The following is a 24,249-nucleotide window of genomic DNA, read 5'->3' as shown; positions in this document are numbered from 1 at the left end:
GCAGCAAAAAATATAGGAACAAATTTTATTAGGGTTTCAAAAAAACATTAGGGGGGCACGATTAAAACTGTTATGAAAACTCGGGTCGCAAATACTTAAAGGTTGAGAAACGCTGTCTTAGGCCTTCCTCTTTTCTTAGACCACCAGACTGACTCACCACAAGTTGGAACATCCAGATCAGGTGCATTTATACAACAATCAATGGAAACCCCAGACGGGTGACCTCCAATTCTGTGACCTCTAAAACTGTTTGGCTGCCTCACTGATGATTTGAGGCACCATGCAGTTAGTGAACTAGTCAAATGGACTGCAGTTGCCCTTTGAACCTTACAGACTCTATTGATTTTTCATGAGGTTGGGACTGGCAGTGGCATTTCACCCAGGAGTAGTTGAACGATTAAAGTCTTGTGGAACCCCAAAGGTTAAAATGTGCTCCGTGCCCATCATTTATCAGACTGGTAGAGCCCTGGTAAAGGAAGTGAAAACATATGAGATCAGTTATGTTTCTGTTTTATATATTTGTAAAAACTTGCAGTGGGGTGAATACTCTTTATAGGCACTATATGTGTTTTGGACATTGTGAGCATATGGATGGATGATTTGGATTTTGGGGTATGTGTACCTTGAGATTTGTTTATGGACATTTTCATATCATTTACTGTTCTTCAGCATTGCGCACAAACCCACTAGCCCACCATTGAATTCCATAGCATCGTAAATGTAGTTATCCCTGTTTTCCTTTAAAACATGACCTTAAAAAATGTCCTCAGAAATTACTCCAGACAGCGTAGGATAAGCAACAGATAAAAAATGATCACTTTTGGGTGGTGCACTTTTTAATTCATAAGGCCGTTTTTGGACCCTCCTGATGTTTTTTTGTTCAAATGAGCAGAAGTAAATTCCGCTCTTAGTCTCAAGTGAAACTGCTTTGCTCAGATGATCTCACTTTCTGTTTCTAAAATGAAAAGCAGGGGCCCATGTGACCGCATTTTGGTTGCTTGCTTCCCCCCTTGAGGTTTAGAAGCTGAGACCGTTGACGGAGGGGATTTGTTGTCCCCCCCCCCTCCCCCCAATCTGACTAACATGTTCAAATCTTTCTCCAGATTGTAATGTGGGGGGAGACCCGGCAGAGCCTGCAGGAGAAGATTTACAGGGAGCCGATAGCTGGCTGGGAGGGCCCTAGCGTCCTGTCGCTTGGAGAAGCCATCTGGTCCTCACTTGTGTATCTCCAAGACAACTACACTCAGGTATCGTGCTGCTTCCTGTTCGTGGAATCCCCCCTTGCAGACGTCAGCGTTTTCTTTTTTAATGTCCTTCCTGCACCTTCTTCCCCTTTTGTACACGGTGGTTTACAGGCAGCTACTATCATGGCGAGTCATCTGTGATTGGGGGGTTTGTTCACTTAAATTATAAAAGCAAACCACTTGAGTGCCTATCACAAGAGTGGCCATCTGTGGGGGTGAGTGAGAGACCATGCAGTTAGTGAACTAGTCAAATGGACTGCAGTTGCCCTTTGAACCCTACAGACTCTATTGATTCTGCCCAATTTTTCATGAGGTTGGGAATGGCAGTGGCATTTCACCCAGGAATAGTTGAAGGATTAAAGTCTTGTGGGACCCCAAAGGTTAAAATGTGCTCCATGCCCATCATTTATCAAACTGGTAGAGCCCTGTGACTGGCAATACACTGTAACCTCAACTGCCCTTTAATTCTAAAAGACTCGGCTGGCACTGCCATTGAGCCTTAACACTGGACTGACACTGCCCTCTAGTGTCCATAGTGTGTCGAGGCACTGCACTGACAGTTCAAATAAGGCTCAACTATTAGTACAACACAACCTTAAATTACTGCTCTGGAACTATTAAGATACCTGGAGTGGTTCTTCGGTGGTCAAACATACTGGCACTATTTTTTGACCCTTAGAGTATCACTTGACACTGTCCTGATTGCCCCTGCTTCACTAGACATTTTAAAATATCCCTTTATGACTTTGACAGGCATCACAATAGCTATACAAATATACTGGTACCAGCTTTGGCCCCTTAAGGTTCTGATGACACTACCCTGTGATCCAGCCTGGCATCGTCTGGTGTCTCCAAGCTACTAGAATGACACCTCTACAGTATGTGACCCTCAAACTGCTAGACTGACACTTCCACTTCCCCACCCAGTTGACAGGCACTGCCATATAAGTTCCTTTAATAGTTGAAGGTCATCCAAGTTCTTAGTTCAGTGCCCGGGCACACCATGGACACCAGAGGGCAAAGTCAATCCAGTGTTACGGCTCTACAGCAGGGTCAGTTAAGTCCTTCAGAATCTGAGGGCAGTGTCCTGTGTCTCCCAGTCACTAAAACTGCCACGTCCATGCGATCCCAAACTGGCACTGGCATTTGAGCATTAAAAGCTCATTTGACATCCAATTCTTGCGCCCATGAACTGGACTGGTATTGACGTGTGGCCCCCGTTCACTCAAATGATGTTGGCGTGACAATACTGATACTCCCCTACGAAGCCTTATAGTTTCTTTTTTTTTTTTTTTTTAATATTTTTATTTTATTAATTTTCATTGTAATCATTCCATACAAACAGATCAATTTATAACCCAACAAATTTGAAGACAAATCAAACCTCACCCCTGAGAAGTAGTTTCTTAACCAACATTTTTCATAGACCCCAATATTTGGAAGGGTTCTGCTGTATGATCCTGGCTAAGTATACTGGCACTGCCCTTTGACCTCTGATAACTCAAATAACACTTGCCTGCCCTGGCATTGACTGACTGTGGACTAGCCTGGCATGGCCCTGTGACTCAGCTATGAGGCCAACACACATCTCCAACTACCTGAGTGGCACTGCCCTCTGAGCCACAAATAATGACATGGACTCCCCCCCCCCCCCCATATCGTTTACACTGCCGTCACCCTTTGGCCCTAAACTAAACAAAACAAAACTGCAGTCTGAGACCTCCACGTCACTTCCAGCAGCCAAATCATCTGACACTACGGTGACACCAGCTATTAGGGTGACAGCCTCCCTGTAATGGCACAGTTCTGCACTGCAGCTTCATCTAGTGGATGAGCACAGCCTTAATACTGGATTGACACTGCCCTGTAATGCCCATGGTGTGCCTGGGCACTGAACTGACAACTCAAATGATTCTCATTTACGTATTTGAAAGACTTTTCTATAAACTACTGAATAGATCCTTCTCTTGGATTTGTAAGACATTCCAGTGCCTAGAACGATTCTTCTGTGGCCACATATTCTGGCTCTAATCTTTGACAGTTCGGGTGACACTACCCTAATGCCCTAGCTTCACTACCCATGTTAAAATATAACTTTACAACTTTGAGGGGTATGCAGTCACAATAGTTAGCCTTATGATTATACTGGCACCTTCTTTTGTCCCCTATAGGTTCTAATGACACTACGCAGTGATCCTTTGATAACCAGCCCAGCACTATCCTGTGGTCCTGAACTACAGTTTATACCTGTTTATTAGATTGACACTGTCCTCTGATTGTCACCTACTCGACAGGCACTGTGACTTCTGGGAATTCGACTAGTTGCGTCATTTTAACTGCTGTCTGCTGAAATGGCACTGCCCCATGCCCATTGACAGCAGCACAGTGCAGCTACGAGATTCTCAGGGGCTGCAGTGGTTACTTCTGTTTAAATCCTGCAGACATGGTGGCCCTGCTGCCCCCACAGCCTGGACTGTCAGTGCTCTGTGGTACTTGGAGACTGGCACTGTCCATTGATCCTTCAGAATGTATGCATTCATGTCTAATGGCCTGTCTTTCTTTCTAAACACTCAAATGGTTTTATGGTGTATGTCAAATTAAAATAATAATCCTAGAGGTAAAGGACTGACAGCTAGGCCTCTTCTTCTTTTAAGATTATGTGTTTGTGATCCTCCATGTGGGGTTTGTCATTAACTGTAGGCTCAGGTTGGCTAAATGACACGCTCTCCTGCCTTTTCTGATCTCTGTCAGGAAAAGAAAGAAGCCTACCTCGTCCTCTTTTCATTCCACCTGCTGATCCTGGAAGCTGACCACGCGAACAACAAATTCATTTACCAGGTATGTAAAGGTAACTTGGAGGTCCACTCTAAAATTCACCAGCGGTGGGCAGCATGAATCTAACGCAGTGGATGTTCATTTGAAGCCTTTAACTCTTTGCAATTGGACTTGTTTTCCTGTTTATCCATTTGACCTGTACATTTAAAATTAAGCAAAGGAATGAAATTCTTATTAATGATAGGAAAGCTTGGTCCTCTTGGGTGCATTTGTTCAAGTGGGATTATTATTTGTGCTGTAAATTTCTGCCGATTTACTCTTCTCATGATAATGTGTTGGTGTTCAGGTTTTTGCATATCATCATATTGATTGGAATTGACAAACCCCTGTTTTAACCTTTGTATACACGGACTTTCAACAAACACTTTTACATACCTAGGGTCTTTAGAGTCCCAGCACATATTTAAAATTAATTCAAGCTGCAAATAGCCGTAACTGTCCAAACTTTTACTGAAACCTCTTCCCTGAAAACTTTAGTTCTTTTTAAAGTAATTTTTAATACTTAATTATTTTTAACTTTTAATATTTGTATATAATTATGCAACCATATTCTGCTACTTAGCGCAGTACTCACAGACCACATTTATATTTTTGTGATCATTGTAATTTGGCTCCTGGCACAGCCTTTAGTGATCAGCTGTTTTGTAGTTCAGTCATACTGAACATAATTTGTCCACTTTTGCTTATTTAAGAACCTGTTTCAGGTGTTGTGACTTGTGCTGTGCACCTCTCAGTCTCGCTCTAATTTGTTATCTGCCATCCACAACAGGACGCTTTCAAGGACCTCCTATGCTGATAAGTCTCAATGGCACTTCTTTTCTTATCTCCTATCTCTCTAAACTCATAAACACCTAAATAATGAGAAACATGATAGAAACACAGCTGTAATAACACCTTCTAGGGTTTTTGTGCACTTTTGCTTCTGAAATGACTGGTTTCAGGTAACATAACTTATGCTATTTCAATTCGTGTAGAAGCAGCAGCTACTTGCCATCTTCACCTTCATTCAATCATTGCCAGATATCCCCCTGGGGACAATCCATCTTTTGTCCAACCCGTCTGCTGGAGCCAATCCCAGCCAACACAAGGCGCAAGGCAGGAACAAATCCCGGGCAGGGCACCAGCCCACCGCAGGGCACACATACACACCCACATACCAAGCACACACTAGGGACAACTTAGGATTGCCAATGCACCTAACCTGCATGTCTTCGAATGGTGGGAGGAAACCCACCAACCCAACATGCAAACTCCACGCAGGGAGGACCCGGTAAGCAAACCCAGGTCTCCTTACTGCGAGGCAGCAGCGCTACCACTGGGGACAAATAAAGTTCTATCTATCTAAAAAAGCTTACAGTGGATGCCAGCTTGGATTTGTTGAGGTATAGTATCTCAGCCAGGGCCCTAATTTAGCGCATCACTTTCTCTCATCACTCTTGAGACCACCGCGCTTCAAGCACTGGCAAAGCTCAAATCATTCACTGACAAACCGGAGCGTGAATCTGTGTGAGCTGAGAGTGGCGCAGATCTGAGAGGCCCTCATAGCAGGTCACGTGCTCTATCTATCTATCTATCTATCTATCTATCTATCTATCTATCTATCTATCTATCTATCTATCTATCTATCTATCTATCTATCTATCTATCTATCTATCTATCTATCTATCTATCTATCTATCTATCTATCTATCTATCTATCTATCTATCTATCTATCTATCTATCTATCATATAGTGCCTTTTTATGTTTATATTTCTATCATACAGTGCCTTACATATTTATTAAATAGTGCCTTGTGTGTCTTTCTCTATAAATGTAATTATTATTATGATTATTATTATTAGTAGTAGTATTAGTAGTATCTATTATATTTTGTCTTTTCTATCTATTTATCTATCATACTAGGGGGCTCTGCCCCCTGCTCGCTTCGCTCGCCAACCCCTGGTGTTGGGAATGACAAAGAGCGTGATGTATGAATGAGATATAGAATAGTGTGACGGTGTAGATGATGCAAATAGAAAGCAAACAATAAAGTGTGTGGCACAGTGTAAAGGTTTATTTGAAAATTTCTTTGTACACGTTGTTTAAGTGTAAAAGGTAATTCCAGCTCAGAACTTGTAAGGTCATTTAAGATGGTTATTGTTGTGATCAGAGTCAAGTTTGTCAGAGCTTAGAAAGAGTTGTGTCTCTCCAGGAAGTAATGGAATGACTTGGGTATTAATGTTTTCCATATTAATATTTTTTGGACATAATATAGTGCGTTGTGTTAAAAGGGGCATTTGGTCTAATGAGATTGCTGTTCCAAATCCCTCTGTAACTAAGTCGTCGCAGATAAAGGCTTGAGGAATTGTAATAATATGTGCCTGAAGTCCAGCTGTATTGGTGAGTGTACCATCTCTCAGTTGTAATAAGCAATTGTTATGATCTGGTTCTGGACATCGTATCTTTTTTACTAACTGTATCTTTTGAAAGCAATGCCAATTGTCTGCGTATTTTAAGGTGCACTGAACAATAGCTGAGTGCATGGCATCTGGAAGAATAGCTAATCACTGTCTAAAATCTCCTCCTAATAAAAGTACCTTTCCTCCAAATCGAATATTATTATTCATAAACGTTTGTAGAAGTTTATGAATGGTGTTGAGTAAGTGACTGGATGCCATTGAACATTCATCAATAAACAACATTTTTTCAAGACGGATGTCACGTGCAGTGCCACCAGTAATGTTCATAGTGGATACCGATTTGTAGGATCTAATGTAGTTGATAAAGATTTCACTTTCAGGTACATCGTCAGTTATAAGCTTCTGTAGATATTCAGTATATGAATGTAAAGAAGGCAGTCTAATTTGACCCTTTTGACAACAACGTGTAAATGTATAACTTGTATTTCCAGTTGTTTCTTCAGGGAAGTGAACTGAATGACAATGATTGCAAATGACATTCATTAATCCGAATGAATTTTACTGGTGTATGTTTTTCTTGTGCCGTTTGAGAGGCGCGTTGTTGCATGTGTAGTATTTGGGACGTGTTGTTTTGGAGCTGTAATCGATTTGCCTGTGCTGTGTGAGAAGCCCGTTGTAGCCTTCGCTGCCATTAACGTATGTCTGAGACGGGAGGTGTTTCGTTTTGAATCCGTGCCTGTTGCGATGCAGCACTTTGATTGATAGTTTGCGTCATGTGGATCTAGGATGTAGATTTGTGCATATTTGCGTTGTTGATTTGTTTCAGGGTGCACTGTTCCAATGCGATGCAGTATTTGTGCACATATGCGAAAGTAGTATGGGCCATTGCCTTTTGGTGGCCTGATATTTACTCCGGTATATGCAAAAGCAAATGAACTATTGTAGGATCTAATGCAGTTCATAAAGTTTTTACTTTTAGGTACATCGTTAGTTAGAAGCTTTAGTTGAGCTTTGCGTTTTTGGAGTCGAGACATTTTTTCTTTTAGAAATATGGATAAGTAATAAGGAGTATTGCACTCACTGTTAATATGGAGCCTTTTCTGCGGTTGAACGGTTAATAGTGCCTTATTGTAATGAGATCCACCTATGCTGCATAGCCGTCTATTTTGTTGTTTCTTTCGTTTTCGTGTGTTTGTTCCTGTTATCCTTTCCTTTTCGTTTTGTACCCGTGACCGTGTATTCATGACTTGTTTCTTTCTCAGCATGCGAAATATGGATAAGTAATAAGAAGGATTGCAGTCACTGTTAATATGTTTCTTTTTTTGCAGTTGAATGGTTAATAGTGCTTTATTGTAAGGAGATCCACCAATGCTGACACCTATGCTGTCTAGTGTGAAGGTGTTGATGTTCACTTTAGAATATGTGGCTTTGGGTGTCACTTCTTATGGATGTGTGTGTGTGTGGGGGGGGGTGTGTGTTGGGGTTGAGGATTGTTGTTGCGCGAGCGTCTTCTTTCTTTTTGTGTTCCTGTGTCTTGTTGAATCCCCCTCTTTGTGTGTGTCCAGTCCCTTGCTTGTAGGGTCTGTGGGGTGGTTTTGTGTTCTTTTTTTTGTGTTCCATGGGCTTGTTGAATCCCCCTCTTGGTGTGTGTCCCGTCCGGTGCCTGTAGGGGGGGGGGGTGCCTTGCTGTTGTGCGCGAGCCTCTTTTTTTTTTTTTTTTTTTTTTTTTTTTTTTGGGTCTAGTTTCGTGTGCAATGTGTTTCGTGCTTTGCTTGCGTTTGAATACTTTTTTATGTGCCGTTTCCTTTTTTCGGTGCTCTTTGCGCCTCATTTCTCAATTTTTCCTGTGCTCACTCCTTTTTTCTGTGGTCTTGTCCGCCTCTCGCGGCCCCTCATCCGCCTCTCTCGCCCTCTTCTATCCGCCTTTCTCGGCTCCTCAGCCGACCCTCGCGGACTCTTTTTGCGCCTGCGCAGTACGTCTTTTTGCAGCTACGGCCCATTGCCGGATGTGCCTGCGTCCATCATCCAGTTTAGCATTCTCGGTTAGTAATATGGATAGTATCTTTCATGTCTATTTTACTATCATATAGTGCCTTTCATATCTATTATATAGTGCCTTTCTCATCTATCTATCTATCTATCTATCTATCTATCTATCTATCTATCTATCTATCTATCTATCTATCTATCTATCTATCTATCTATCTATCTATCTATCTATCTATCTATCTATCTATCTATCTATCTATCTATCTATCTATCTATCTCATCCTAAGCTCTGCTCCTCTACAATTTCCTTCCCACATCATTCATAATCTGATGGCTGCTGAAGTATCCCTCTGCACTGCATCTCTCTCTGACTTTTAATCTGCTATCTGTGAAAGGGGGCTCTTTCAAGGACTTGCTGTTCTGATAAGTATTGCAGCATTTCTTTTCTTATATCTTACCTCTCTAAAGTCATAAATGCCTATGTAAAAAGTAATAAGCTAGAAATGCAGCTCTAATGAACATATAACGATACAAAGAAAAAAAGCATTTCGCTCAAGCACTGTTAACAAACACAGCACTTAAAACACGCATCTAAATGACACTTTACCGCATCTGGGGTTGCCAGTGACCCTATTTGTTTTAGATAAATAAATGATCATAAAACAATTATTTTAAACTATTTTGGCATATTTTTGATGTAAATTGTTGCACATGAAATTAATAAGGCATGCCTGGGGAATTGTGTCCAGACTGTATCATATGACCCCATTAGAACTATAAACATGATATCACGGGTTGATAGCGACCAAAGATATGTATAGAAGAGTTAAAAGAGGACAGAGGCCACCACAGTTACAAAATATGGTATCAGACAGAAAGCTGGGATACCAATTAAATAATAAGTTCAATCAGACTCTTCAAGAAGCCTCTGGTTATGGGACTATATAGACAGAAATCCTACATCTATGAGGTCCCCATCAATGGAGGTAAACTACTGGCCTTCTACAATAAGACCCCCAGCCTCCCACAACTTTCTGCTGACTTTAGATGATGTCAGGTGTATCTCTTCAGATGGATTGGCCAAGTAGTATTAAATACAAATAATGGCTGTTTTGTGTATAACTAGAGTGCAAGTGGGGCTTTGTAACAAGAAGCTTCTCTTTGTGTCAGGGAACCCTGCCGCTTTCTGGAATGTCTGTGGAGGAGGTGCGGAAAGACAATGCGGTCAACATGTTTACAGTCGCTTGTAAGTATGAAACACCTCAATGCTGTCCTTATGTTTGATTTAAATGAACAATGAGGAGACGAGGAAGTGCTTTCATGGTCCAAAATGTTCATCAACATCAGATAAGAGTTTTTATCTGGAACTAAAACATCATTTCCTTGCCAATAATAATCCATCCAACCTTACTTACAGCCATTCATTAATGCATCCATCCATCTTCTATCCACTAATCAATCCATCCATCCATACATCTATCCATCCATCTTTTAACCTTTAGTCATCCACTTATTCATCAAGATACCCATCAATCCCCCCATGTTTAGATATTAACCAGTCTATCAATTCCCCAATCTATCCACTCCTTCATCCATCTATCCATCCACCCTGCCATTCATCAATGGACCAGACCAACTATCCAATCATCTCTCCATCTGTCTGGTCAGCTATCCACCCCTCCATCCAGTCACTCATTCATCCATCCATTTGTCCATCCATCCTTCCACTCATTCTCTACTCATTCAATCTGTCCCACCCTTTCATTGCCCATCCATCTGTTCATTTCAGGTAATCCCCAGTATTTCGGGTTTGATCTGTCCATCAAGTTTTTCACTCGCATTACAATGATGCCATTAAAATGCCATTAATGAATGGTATATGTCACTGAGTGCTTGGCACTGGTGATAGGTTTGGATTTGATGCACCCCTTAGTGGATCTGACTGGCAAACAATTTACAAGCACAAAGAATGTGCATTCTTCTTATATGTGTTATTTACCTCTGACAAAGGTCCAAATTTATATACTGTATACAGAATAAGCAACTATATTCATAATTTAAAGATTATATGGATGGTCATTTCAAACAAGTACTTTAGGATATATAAATATAGCAAGCTAAATTTTCAAACTGCTCTGTGATGGACGAATTGTCCCATTCAGGGTTCCTTTCTGCCTCGTGCCCATTGCTGATGGGATAGGCTGCATCTCTCTGGATCTCTGCACCAAATAACTGATGACTTATAGTTGGATGTGGAAATCGATATAAAGTTGAACTTGAAACTGTAACCCAATTATTGCTTAAATTATGATGATGCTTATAAAGAATTTGGTTATAATTAAAATAACTAGGAGACATTTAGATTTAGATAATAACTGGGAGGAAATGGTGTGGTGAACTAGTAATTTAAAATGACCTTCTGTGCTGCATACATTGGTGCACATACATGAGCTGACATTGCACACAATGTGATGGTTTGGCACTGCTATGAAACTTAATGCTTTGCTTCTGCAGGTCCAATGGTGGATGCCAGGATAGTCATTTGCATCAGTGCTTCTGAGCTGCAGGTTTGGCTGCAAAAGACTGAAGAGAGGATCCAGAAAACCAGTAATCAACAGAGCAGCATTACCCACAGTGCCCTCTCTTATCTGGTATGTCACCATTGAAGGTTCCTTTATGTTGGATTGCTTTGATTATGGATGATCAAAGTCCAGAGAAATAATGAGAGGGTCTGACCCTGAGCACTTCGATAGGGAAAAGAGGTTTTTGGTAAGCCAGCTAGGCTAGAGCTGCTGCTACAAAGGTAAAGGTCACTTCTCTCTGGCTGTACAACAAGCAGCTTGCATTTACTTATGGGGACCAGCACCGACTTCATATGACAGATCATAGTCCTAAATTCACCCCAGAATAACAAAGCAAAATATTTATGACTTTTTGCAAATTGAAACTGAAATATTACTCTGACACGAGTATTCAGATCCTTTACTCTCATTTACTCTCCGTCCTTCTTTGGTCTGTTGCAACAAGCTTCGCACACCTGAATTTGGGAATGTTCTGCCATTCTTCTCTGCAGATCCTCTCAAGCTCTGTCAGGTTGGATGAAGATTATCATTGGACAGCACTTTTCAGGTCTCTCCAGAGATGTTTGATTGGGTTCAAGTCTGGGTTTAGGGAAATCCCCAGAGTTGTCCCCAAGCCACTCCTGTGTCGTCTTTACTTTGTGCTTAGGGTCATTATCCTGAACTTTTGGCCCAGTGTGAGGTCCAGCGAGCTCTGTGCAGGTTCTTGTGGAAATAGATCCAGGCTCTGGCACATTTCAAATAAATAAATGACATCTACACTCGTGTCTTCAGGTGGGGCGTGGTAGTGTGGCAGGGACGGCTTCAGTGCGAGATGTGGGAGTGGCGGACCAGCAATTCGTGCACACTTGCAGGAAACGACTGAGACCCTAATTATCGCCGGAGCCGTGTTTGCCACAGCAGTGAGTTTAATGCACTGCTATTCAACATGCCAGATTGTCAGATCAAGCAAGCCTGCATCTTACTGCGCTCTCCCACCTTATCCAAAACCCCTGCAGTCCCATGTCTGCCAACCTAGTGTTATGTACTTCCTTCACTGTTGCTCTTGCTTCCTCCTGGACAAGTTGGACAAGCTCTGCACTTTGCTGTATTGTGGCTTGGGGAGACTGCCAAACGCCGCTCGTCCTGGTGCCCCTACTCTGACCACTGCCCTGTGCCACAGGCTCGACACTGCTAATTCCAACTGCCTTCCATTTCCTACATTTGTGAATTTCAATGCCTGCTAAGGAGACTTTGGGGTCTCTTTATTGCAGTCCTTCCCTTGGGTTAGACACCTTAGACTCTTCCATGATGCTATTAACCTCCTTAGTGTTTGACCTGAACACCACTTGGGTTGTGAAATCATTTATTAAATACCCCGAGTGTCAATTGGGCAACTGTATAGATGCGTCTTGCATAAGTGTTAGACCCGAGGATCAGTCGGGCTGTTAAAGTGCTAATGGTGTTAGATCTGGGCGCTACTCAGGCAACAGTACATGCAAGTCCTGTGTAAGCGCCAGGCCCGAGCACTACCCAGGCAACAGTATAGACACATCCTCTCCTAGCCTCGTAAAAAAAAAAAATGTTTTTCAGGTGTTGCACGCTCTGGATGGTGAGACGAGCAGTGATGTTGAGGAGCCTCTCATTAACAGTGATGGTGAAGTGAATCTGTCCTCAGAGAGTGAAACTGAAATGGACAGTGAAACCAAAAGTGATGCTCGCGTTTGGGTCTCTATTGACCCTGCTACAAATAAACCAGCACTACCTCGTTTTGATTTCGTGGGGCAGCCAGAAATAAAAGTGAACGTTGACAGCAAAGATCCACTTAGTTACTTGAAGTTATTTCTTGATGATAACATGATTGAAAGAATTTTGACAAACTGTTATGCTGAGGGCGGCACGGTGGCACAGTGGGTAGCGCTGCTGCCTCGCAGTTGGGAGATCTGGGGACCTGGGTTCACTTCCCGGGTCCTCCCTGCGTGGAGTTTGCATGTTCTCCCCGTGTCTGTGTGGGTTTCCTCCCACAGTCCAAAGACATGCCAGTTAGGTGGATTGGCGATTCTAAATTGGCCCTAGTTTGTGCTTGGTGTGTTTGTTTGTGTCCTGTGCTGGGTTGGCACCCTGCCCGGGATTGGTTCCTGTGTTGGCTAGGATTGGCTCCAGCAGACCCCCGTGAACCTGTGTTCGGATTTAGCGGGTTGGAAAATGGATGGATGTTATGCTGAACAATGTCGGGTAGATGACCGTGGGCCTAAACAGTACCACACAAAAGACATATTTTGACAGTATATACCAGAGGTGGGCAAAGTGAGTTCTGGAGGGCCGCAGTGGCTGCAGGTTTTTGCTCCAACCGAGTGGCTTAATTAGAAAACAATCCTTGCCAATAATTCAATTTCGTGGCTTGTTAGTGCTTTAATTCTGCCATGTCAGGCCATTCTCATATCCTAGAGCTGGTGCACCTAGAAATCTAAAATGGAGGAGTAATTCTCAGTCCTTCACTTTATTCTCCTCACTGTCCTTCAAAGTATTTAATTAAACCCAATAGTGCATGGTAAACACACAACGGTGTAAATGGTAACAAGCTAAATGGAGAAATGCTGGTTTCTTTTGTCATTTGCATCTTATTGCTGACAATGAGCAATTAAAAAATGGGAATACAGCTGTTTAAGACTAAAATAAGCAATAAGGACTCAAACTCTTAACGAGTGAGACAACTAAAAGCATTTGATAAGGTGCCACATGAGAGGTTGAGCATCAAACTAAAAGAAGTGGGAGTTCAGGGTGATATTTTTAGATGGGCTCAGACACAGGAAGCAGAAGGTGATGGTGTGATGTGAGGAACCTCATCAGAATTGGCTGACGTTAAGAGAGGTGACCAGCAGGGGTCAGTGCTGGGGCCGCTGCTATTTTTAATAAATATAAATGATTTGGATAAGAATGTAAGTAACAAGTTAACAAGTTTGTAGATGATACCAAGTGTGATGGACGACTGGCTACAGACTCCGGTCGCCACCCCCAGGCCGCTAGGAGGAGCCCTCCGGACAGCATGATGGTGCCCCGAGTTCCAGCAGGGCCTCATGGACTTTGTAGTTTATATTCACAGCCCTGCTGGATACCTTGGGGACCACCGAGAGTTGCTGTAGGGGGGCTAGTGGGCTCTTGTGTGCCCTATAACCCGGGAGTGTGTCATCATCACGTGACCAGAGGGAACGACGCACTCCCGGGGTGAAGAAGAGGACTGTTTACCCTGACCCGGAAGGAAATGGACTTGTTTGTTGTGCCAGGAACCACTTCCGGGTCAGGGGATATAAAAGGACTATGGGAAAGCCCAGACACTGAGCTGAACTGTGAGGTAGGAGGGCGAAGTGTCTGGGCGAGGAGGATTGTTTATTGTTGAAGAGTGTAGTGGTTATATGAATAGTGTGGTGTGGAGAGTGCTTTGTGCATGGTAATATTATAAAATAAAGAATATTTATACGTTCACCTGGTCATCAGAGTGGTACCTGAGGGTTCAAGAGGTGGACAAAGCCTCGATCTGTTACACAAGATAGGTGGAGTAGCAGATAATTTGGAATCTGTTATATCATTACAGAGGGACTTGGATAGCATACAGACTTGGGCAGTTTTGTGGCAGATGAAATTTAATGTCAGTAAATGTAAAGAATTATACATAGGAAGTAAAAATGTGAGGTTTGAATACACAATGGGAGGTCTGAAAATCGAGAGTACACCTCATGAGAAGGATTTAGGAGTCTAAGCTATCGAGTTCCGGACGGTGTTCAGAAGCCATTAAGAAGGCAAACAGATTGTCAGGTTATATAGCGCCTTGATGTGTGAAGTCCCAGGAGGTTCTGCTCAAACTGGTGAGGCCTCATCTGGAGTTCTGTGGGTGGTTTTGCTCTCCAGGCTACAAAAAGGACATAGCAGTGCTAGATAAGGTCCAGAGAAGAGCGACTAGGCTGATTCCAGGGCTACAGGGGTTGAATTAGGAGGAAAGATTAAAAGAGCTGAGCCTTTGCAGTTAAAACAAAAGAAGATTAAGAGGTGACGCAACTAAAGTGTTTAAAATTATGAAGGGAATTAGTCCAGTGGATCGAGACTGTTATTTTAAAATAAGTTCATCAAGAATACGGGGACAGAGTTGGAAACTTGTGAAAGGTAAATTTCGCACAAACATTAGGAGGTTTTTCTTTACACAAAGATCGATAGACACTTGGAATAAGCGACCAAGTAGTGTGGTAGACAGTAGGACTTTAGGGTCTTTTGAAACTCGACTTGATATTTTTTTAGAAGCATTAAAAGTGGATAGGATTGGTGAGCTTTGTTGGGCTGAATTAAAATTAATTCAAAAGAAGTTATTTAGCAGCACAAACAGTGCACTAATTAAGAAAAGGGTTAGAATGAAAGCCTGCAGCCACTGGGGACCTCCAGGACCGGAGTTGGGGATGCCTGCTCTAGACTGCCTTGCACAATGTGGCTCAAAAACTAATCAGCACATCGTTATTTCATAACAGATTTAAGTTTCGTTCGAGTTTGGGATTTTCTGTCCAGTCATTTTAGCTGTAGACCATCCTCAAGAAACTGTGACACACACACACAGACAGACACACACCCATCATTGAGATAGTGATGTTTTCGTTATCGGGGACCCTAAAACGTCAAAAACTGGAGATCTAAATTTTTGACAAACCTAAAGCTTTCGCTCCTCCTGGATAGATGATAGGTTATGGTGACGGAGGACGCAAAGCAGAAATGAAGCACATTACCGAAGACGTTGACTTGAAACAAACTCAGGAGGCATGCCAGTGTTTTTTACTTCCTGTTTAGCCATTTTGATCCCTTCTTGAATAAATTTCAATTCATTCTCCCCTTTTGGATGTTCTCTTTCTCTCGTTCTACAGCTTCCATGTAATGAAAAGTGGAAAAAGCAGGAGCTGAAGAGATACCTCCTGCACAGTCCAATTGAGAACTGGGAGGGCAGTGCCATCCAGCACCTGGGAGAGATTGTCTACCTGTCACTGGTCCAGATCTCCAGCTCCAAGGGAGAAGTAAGAATGTCTCCCACTGGGTAAATATGCTGCTTTTGGGGGGGGGGGGGAGTATTTGTGGATAACACACTACACATGGGACCTGAAGTTCTCAGGTGTAATGTGTGAGCCTCGAGTGAGCTACACAGCATGACTTGGAGAAGCTATTTACCCTTCTGCCTATTGATTGTACACTGCTAAAAATATTAAGGGGATGCTTACCACACTCTAACACCGAGTCAGTGAAGCTTCAGTTAGGAAGCCCAAGTGATAGTGAATCAACGTCACCAACTTTGGTGCAAATGAAAGTGACAACCAGTGCACTGGAGAAGCAACAGCAAGACACCTCCAAACAGGGAATGGTGGACACAAACAATTGCTCTTTCCTTATCCTGCCTGACTGGTTCTTCTCTAGTTTTGTGTTTTGCTAGTGTCCTTGTCACAACTGGTAGCATGAGGCAGATGTTGGTAGTCACTCACAAGAAGCTGCTTTTTGCTCTACTTGCAGAGAAATCAAGAGCGGCTCCTCATCATGTTTCCCAGTGAAGTAATTTTCCTGTCCACCGACGTCCAGCGCTCAAGGCTTATTTATCAGGTAAGAGTTTTTCTTCCACCCGAGCTGCTGCTTGTGTCGAGCACTGAAGGAGAGGTGAAGAGCGGTGGCCTGTGAGCGAGTGTTGCAGTAGCAGGAAGTTACCAGCAGAGGGTGCACTCTGCACACATTTCCAGCAAGATGCCCAAAGGCCACCACAAGTGTCACTCTGCACATGCATCATCATCATTATTATTATTAACAATAATCTTATTTCTAAACAAACCCAAAGTCTTTTTCCAAATGTTTGGTTATCCAGACTTGCTGTTTGGAGGTAAATGACCCTAGAGGACATCTGGCTTTGCTGATAAAGTCATCAATCCACCCATTCTCTGAACCAAGTCAATCAAGTCATTGGTAATTGGGGGAGTCCTTAGTGTGCAAAATAGACAACCTCAAACAAGGATGACAAAATCAAAAAATCAGACAGTATTACGATATTTTTTTGTACAGTTTATACTACTCTACCTTTCATAATTTAATAAATGTGGAAAAAGACATTGGATGACACTGTTTTGTCTGACATGACCCCGGCTCTTTGTCACTCGTTTCCCTGAGGTATAAAAGTCCCAATACTGGCAAGTGAAGTGCTGAAGGAATGCACTGTTCTTCACTCCACCAGTGGAAAATGCAGATTAGGTTTGCTGGACCAAACATGGCAGATGATACTTTCCAGGCAGATTCTTGTTTGAAGAGGGTCCAAGGTGGCTAATGAGAGCTTTGTTGAAAAGAGGGATAAACAGGAGACTCGTCATCGTGCAGTTTAGTGCAGGGCACCACAAAAGAGTGAGAGTAGGAGAAATCGGGACGTCCAAACAGCAGTTATTATCATCCTGGTGTGCTCCTCAAGTGCTTCTGTCTCCCTTTCAGGGTCGGCTCCCCTTAAAGTCTATTAAAGCGCTGGAGAAATCTGCATTACCTGGCCGGCTGGAGTTTGAACTTTCCGGTGAGTGGAGATTTATGAGTAGCAGTCTAATAGATCTGGTGAGCTCATTTAACGAGATTCATAGCATTGTGCTCAGCTGGACATTTATAGACAGATGATGAATGGTGTCTTTCGCCGTTGGTCTTTTGGGACATTTCCCACCTTTGGCTCTGTTTCCTCAGACTCTCTTTTTATGAGGTGACGACCAAGATTTTACATGAATTCCTATTTTTTTTAACTTTGTAGGCACCATGATGGATGCAATGCTCATCCGCTGTTCTTCTTCAGAAGATTATGAAAATTGGATTTTCCGGCTTCAGCAGGTGGGAAAATTTTACTAAGATTAATTGTTTTTTTGTTTTGAGGGAACCCATCACAGCCCTACAATGATTCCTTATATTTGATACGTGTGATGACTCTGAAAATTACAGTTGTTCATGAAAAGAAGAAAGTTTTTACCAGCTTCTGTCAGTTTCACAATGTGTAATATACTGCACGATATTGTGAAATTTGCTAAATTATTAATAATAGCTTTACTTTAAAGAAGTGTTCATCTATGCGTAAGACAAGGGGTTCTTGGCCTTCTCTGAGATCACATCTTAAGTGTTCAGGTTAATGGCACATGGCTGTGGGTTTGTTTTTGGGACCATAGCTATGTCTGATGATATTTGCTTTCTTTGAAATTGAAGACGGCGCAGCTTAAAGAAGGTGTCAGTTAAAGTGTAGACATGCCACAATCAAGCACTTCACTGGTCTATGATACAGAGAATGTGATGGCAGAGGTTTGGGGCATTCCAAATTCTAAATAAATAATCGGGCATCCCAGAGGGTGCGGGTGCATGTGTGTTCATGCATGTGCCGCATGAGGTAAATTGGGGTGCTTGGCTGATCACACATTCCCGTGTACATGTGAGTGGATTGGTCAAGTGCTTCATTCACACCTCGGAGTAAGTGGAGGACACCACCTGCACCCAATCGGTTCTATAAAGGGAGTCTACACGGTGAAATAGGCGGATGAAGAAAAAAGAGTGAGAGAAACAGAGAGAAGAACAGTGAAAGAGAGAGACAGAAAGAAAGAAAGAGTAGGTGGGCAGTTCATTTAGTCAGTTAGGGAGGGAAAGGATGACGGAGACGGCAGAATCGGGAGAAGCCAGCATGCAATAGAGAGGAGGCGGGCAGTCAGGTAGAGAGCACTAAGGAGAAGCTTGAGGGAGAAGAAGAGGATTATTTATTTATGGATTATTTGAAGTATGGAACCTTTGGACACCTTTGGAAATAAAAGCACCATTTCTTGTTGACTTTGTGTGTCCTCATTTGCCCGGCTCATCCTCGGGTATGTTAATGACAGTTCAAGTGGCTCCCGGAAGCAACCTTGGAATGTGGAGTCAACCCGGGCTGTCAGAGAGCAACCAATTGGGAGGGTAGTGTCAAGAATCACAAGAGCTTCATTCTGCGGTCCACAGATAAGTGGTCAGACTGATTTATGAGTCTGAATTTGGCCCACGATGAGTGAGGATACTTTATAGTGGACTGGCATCTCGTCCATAGGCAGGTCCTGTTTCTGCTGGAATAAGGTCTGCAGTTAGATAACAAATGATAGATAGATAGATAGATAGATAGATAGATAGATAGATAGATAGATAGATAGATAGATAGATAGATAGATAGATAGATAGATAGATAGATAGATAGATAGATAGATAGATAGATAGATAGATAGATAGATAGACAGATAGATAGATATGTAAGTCACTATACAGTGTAATACACAACAGATATGTATGGCACTATTATAACAGATAGATAGATAGAGCGATATGAAAGGCACTATATAATAGATAAATAGGTAGACAGATAGATTTGAAAGGCACCATATGATAGATAGATAGATAGATAGATAGATAGATAGATAGATAGATAGATAGATAGATAGATATTCAAACACACTTTGGTCTGAACTCACACCAGAATGACTCAAAAGGAAGACAATTTAAAGAGAAAGATAAACTTCTGATTTGACTGTCCCAGTCCCAGTGAGGCATTATGCAGAAGTATTGCTGTCGGTATAAAGGAGCCCCCCATAGTGTTTCTTGACACACATCTGCTGTATAATTCATTGGCTGATTGTCCTCATTGTCAGTGTGTCACAGAGAGGCTGTGCAGCATTGTTCATAATGGCATTCAGTTTTATTTTCATTCTCTCCTCCAGGGAGTCCAGAGTGTGTCCCCTAAATGAGCCTGCCCTTTTAATTAGCCTGTTGATTTGGTGGGCCTCTCTTGAAGTGATGTCACCAGCCCAGCACACCACAGAGACTTTGCAACCGGACAGACACACACACACCTGTCCTTTCATGAGGGCGGATAAGCTGATGTCTGCCCATCCTGTAGTTGCTCTATGTTTGACTATTTCAGCATTAACATTTACTGTGCAGTGTGTCCGTTCGGTTGGTGTGTCTGTGTTACATGCCATTTGGTACAGGATTCGAAAAAGCAGAGCTAATGTTTGTGATGCGCCATCTGTTGGATAACAAACATATAACAATTGGGCAGGCACACAGACACTTATCCTTTTATTAAGGTGGATATTCTGATTTCCTCCTACGCCCTAAAGACATGCATGGCTCTTAATTGTCACAGCATGGGAGCAAAAGTGTGTGTGCCCTGGGGTTGACTAGCAACCTTCTTTACTGTTAAGTCCCACCTTATGCCCATTTACTGCCACGATGATCGGCAGTTTGCATCAGCCAGGCTATTAAAGAGTGGGGTTCAGAAAAGGGGTGATTCGGCAAACTTGAGAGACTTGCGATGACTGCCCTGTGCTGCATGATGAGATGAGTGGCCTCTTGCTCAGTTTCCTAATTTTGTAATCTCAGGTTAGGACATTCTGTACAGGAAAAAGCTAAAGCAAACAGATGTCTCAAATTCCAGTAAGTGAAACTACAAACTGTTACTCCTTTCCTGCTCACTCTATTTATGTTTGAAAGCAGAAATGCTTTAAAACAGTTTAGAAACTGATGAGCTTGTACAAAACCTGGCTGCTGCAGCTCAGATTGTAATCGTTGAACCACAATCAATGATATATAGGATGATTTGCATTTGCACGCTACGTGAAGAGGTTCCTGGGAGGAAGGGGTGAGGTCAGTGCAGGGCAGGCCTTGATGATGTGATATTCATGTGAAACCTTGTCTTCTTGCCTCCCACAGCCTGAAGAGATGTTCAACACCTTAACAGATGAGCCTCCACCATTGATACCTAAGAAGAGGAGAAGCTAGAGCTTGAGAACAACATCAGTCAGGAGGCCAAACATCGAGAAAGTCTACAGGTACCCTGGACCAGCTGATGACGTCTTGAGGTACTGGAGAATGCTCGGGTAATGGAGGACTGAACCCTGAGGAGCCATTTTGTGCGGCTTGCAGCTATGGGCCTCTCAGTAGCACCTTATCAAGATGTCACGTGGGCTGAGAACTTCCCCACAGACTGAACATCAGCGCACGCCAGCTTCCTTTCAATGTCCGACGAGTGCTTTGCTCTGCTGTAATTACTCTTAGCTAATTGCAGATTCACCACTATTAGGACTTGTGTCTCCCACCGTCACTTCCAAGTGGCCCTTCTGCACAAACTTAAAGAAAGTTACGGGATGGGAAATGCAGGTCTCAGTAGGCGCTGCCAAACTGAAAGTCCTCCAAAGTCCTGTGCCAATTTCATTTCGAGGAAAACCATGTGGATTTACAGCGCAGCTTTGTTGAGGCCTAAGAAAGTGACAGGATGGAACGTGAAACTGAAGAATCAGAAGAGGAGAAGAATCCAGACAGAGGGTGTGCTGTGGTCTTTCTCAGACGCCTGGTGGAGAATGTTGACCCCCATTGTCGAGACTTTGACTAGCAAACAAACATGGCAATAAAGGCTCAGTTGATCACTTCAGAAAGAAAAATGAGTGACAATGGAGCTGCTCCTTTATTTGACATTTCATGTCTTTGGGTAATCCATGTAATTAGTGCTCTGCATAAAAAGTGGAAAGCCTTAAAATTGTAAAATTTCCTTCACTTCAAAAAACGAAACATCACATATGGTGTCCATGAAAAACGTAATCAACTTCCTGGAAGCCTTCACATTTCGTTGTTAAACATCATTGAGTCACAGTCGAATGCATTTACCTTTTTTGATAGGAGAAAAAGACGATTGGATGTCAAAATGAAAAAGACCTCTGCAGAGTGGTCTACAATAATTACAAATACAAAACACAGAATCGTTGGCCACATAAGTATTCAGCCCCTTCAAGTCAGTTGTGACAGATGCCACAGAAGGACGGGCAACCTGGCTGGTGTTGTACTGAGAACCTTACCCAGCTGGGATGCCCATGGTGTGAAAGGACAGGAGGAGACAGTTTTCAGAGGGCATTGTCTCCCCCGAATGCTGGTTGGCAGCCCATCTGGGTTACTGCATCGCCATGGATTCCCACAGGGCATCTTGGGAACTGGAACTGGTGTTTGTAAGTTCAGCCCTTTTGGGTTCTGTGGGTGCTGCCAGTGGTTGCTGAGGGGACTGGAGATCCCTGCTGTGTTTGGCTCCAACTTCACCCGGAAGTGCTTCTGAGCCACAGCTTTGGGACACTGGAAGTGCTTCTGGGTGTTACATAAACAGAGCAGCGCTGCTTCGATTGGGGAGCCAGAGTCGGGAGGGGGAGAACAAAGCTTGCGATAGGAGCGGAGGAGAACAAGACAGGGAAATGGAGTATTGCTGAGTTGCATAGTTGTAGTATGGGAAACTATTCCTTGTAAGAGTTTCCCACCACAATAAAAACCCTTTGCAAACACCAAACTTGTGTCCGAGCTGGTGTGTTGGGAGTTTGGGGAGACCCAGCACCCTCTAGTTATCACACAGTATGTGGTCTGAATGTGGATCCCAATGTCCCAGTGCAGTGACGGGGACACCGTGCTGTAAAAATGGCTTCATCCTCCGTATGAGACATAAAACCGAGGTCCTGATTCTCTGTGGTCATTACAAACTGGTCATTACGACCCCTAATCATCCCCTATCTCTAATTGACTATCTCTCTCACCCCCTAATCACCCCCTATCTGTAATTGGCTATCTCTCTCACCCCCTAATCATCCCCTGTCTCTAACTGGCTGTCTCTCTCACCTCTTCACCACTGTGGTGAGCATACTGGTGCAAATTGGCTGCCGTCCCGTCATCCAGATGTATGCTACACATTAATGGTGGTTAAAGTTGCTCCCCACTCACTGTGTAAAGCACTATATAAATGTAAAGAATTATTATTAGTAGCATGTAAAAGACATCTTTGGCAGCCATGACACCCTTCTCTCTATCAGCTTTGCACATCTGGCCACTGTCTTTCTTTCTCCATTCTTCTTCTACTTTGCAGGACATGCTCACCCTCTGTCAGGTGTCATGGTGATCCTGAGTGAACTGCCTTTTTCAAGTCCAGCCACAAATTCTCAATAAGACTGAGATCTGGACTCTGACTTGGCCTCTTTTATGCACATCTCATATTTTGCATAAAGGTTACAGTTCTTGTTGTGTGGTGGGAGCGCAGCACACAAACGTGGCCCAGGGCATACCTCATTTAGGGACTCATTGGTTCCTGAAAGCAAAGTTCTTGTGGTGGGAATGTGCCTATAAAGGTATTGCTAGTGCATTGCATCAGGCCCTCACCAACTTATGTGAGAATTGTGCTTGCAGAATTTAGTTAAGTATGGTAAACCATCATCTCTCAACAGCTTGTACAAAAGTGGTCCTCAGAGGGTTTGAATACCTGTGTAACTAATTTTTGCCTTTTTGACTAACAAACCCCAGGCTGTAAGGTTTTCCACACCATCATTGTGAATAGAGGGGCACTACAAGGCTGTGTAAGGAGCCCACTACTTTATACCCTGTTGGTGCACAACTGTGTATACAATTGATACCACAAACGTGGGCCTCTTTACAAACGTGATATAGGAATGAAGTAGAGTGCCATGCCATTTGCTGCCAGGACAATGGCTTATCTCTCAATGTTGACAAGACCAAAGAGATGTTATTGACCTTAGAAAGACTCAAGCCTTTCACACGTCCTTTTATATTAATGGCTCAGTGGTGGAGGCAGTGCCCAGTTTTAAGCTTCTGGGCATTCACATTTCTAAAGTTATTATCATACAAGTTAGAAAAGACACAAGAGTCTATCTAATTTCTGAGGATACTAAAAAAAGCTGGACTTCCACCCCCCCATTCTTATCAGGTGTCCCATTGAGAGCATCCTGCCATGAAATTTGTCTCAAACATTTCCTTGAAGAACAAGTGGTCCACAGTCAGTCAGTCAGTCAGTCAGTCATTATCCTACCCGCTATATCCAAACACAGTGTCATGGGGGTCTGCTGGAGCCAGTCCCAGCCAGCACAGGGCGCAAGGCAGGAAAAAACCCTGGGTAGGGCACCAGCCCACCGTAGGGCACACACACACACCAAGGACAATTTAGGATCGCCAGTACACCTAACCTGCATGTCTTTGGACTGTGTGAGGAAACCCACGCAGACAACATGCAAACTCCACGCAGGGAGGACCCAGGAAGCGAACCCAGGTCTCCTAACTGCGAGGCAGCAGCACTACCACTGCGCCACCGTGCCACCCAAGTGGTCCACATATCAACAAAATGTGTCCATGTTGTTTCATGAGGACAGAT

The 24,249-nt window shown here is 43.1% G+C and overlaps 1 protein-coding gene across 2 annotated transcripts in view; it reads left to right on the top strand.

Moving 5' to 3' along the window:
• The window catches only part of LOC114656296 (rho guanine nucleotide exchange factor 7), a 54,270-nt gene extending 31,881 nt beyond the window's left edge, over window positions 1–22,389 (top strand). For both annotated transcript variants that reach the window (XM_028807838.2, XM_028807839.2), the window contains exons 5-13: window positions 1,104–1,247; window positions 3,996–4,082; window positions 9,640–9,715; window positions 10,984–11,120; window positions 15,929–16,075; window positions 16,563–16,649; window positions 17,517–17,592; window positions 17,818–17,894; window positions 20,775–22,389. In XM_028807838.2, the coding sequence (XP_028663671.1) occupies window positions 1,104–1,247; window positions 3,996–4,082; window positions 9,640–9,715; window positions 10,984–11,120; window positions 15,929–16,075; window positions 16,563–16,649; window positions 17,517–17,592; window positions 17,818–17,894; window positions 20,775–20,843 (900 nt within the window). In that variant the 3' untranslated portion in view covers window positions 20,844–22,389. The remainder of the gene's footprint in view (window positions 1–1,103; window positions 1,248–3,995; window positions 4,083–9,639; window positions 9,716–10,983; window positions 11,121–15,928; window positions 16,076–16,562; window positions 16,650–17,516; window positions 17,593–17,817; window positions 17,895–20,774) is intronic.
• The last annotated feature ends 1,860 nt before the right edge of the window (window positions 22,390–24,249 follow it).

Source organism: Erpetoichthys calabaricus, chromosome 8 (assembly GCF_900747795.2).
Source record: "Erpetoichthys calabaricus chromosome 8, fErpCal1.3, whole genome shotgun sequence".
Taxonomy (NCBI): domain Eukaryota; kingdom Metazoa; phylum Chordata; class Cladistia; order Polypteriformes; family Polypteridae; genus Erpetoichthys; species Erpetoichthys calabaricus.
Note: the sequence above shows the minus strand (reverse complement) of the source record. Positions and strands in the feature narration are given on the sequence as shown.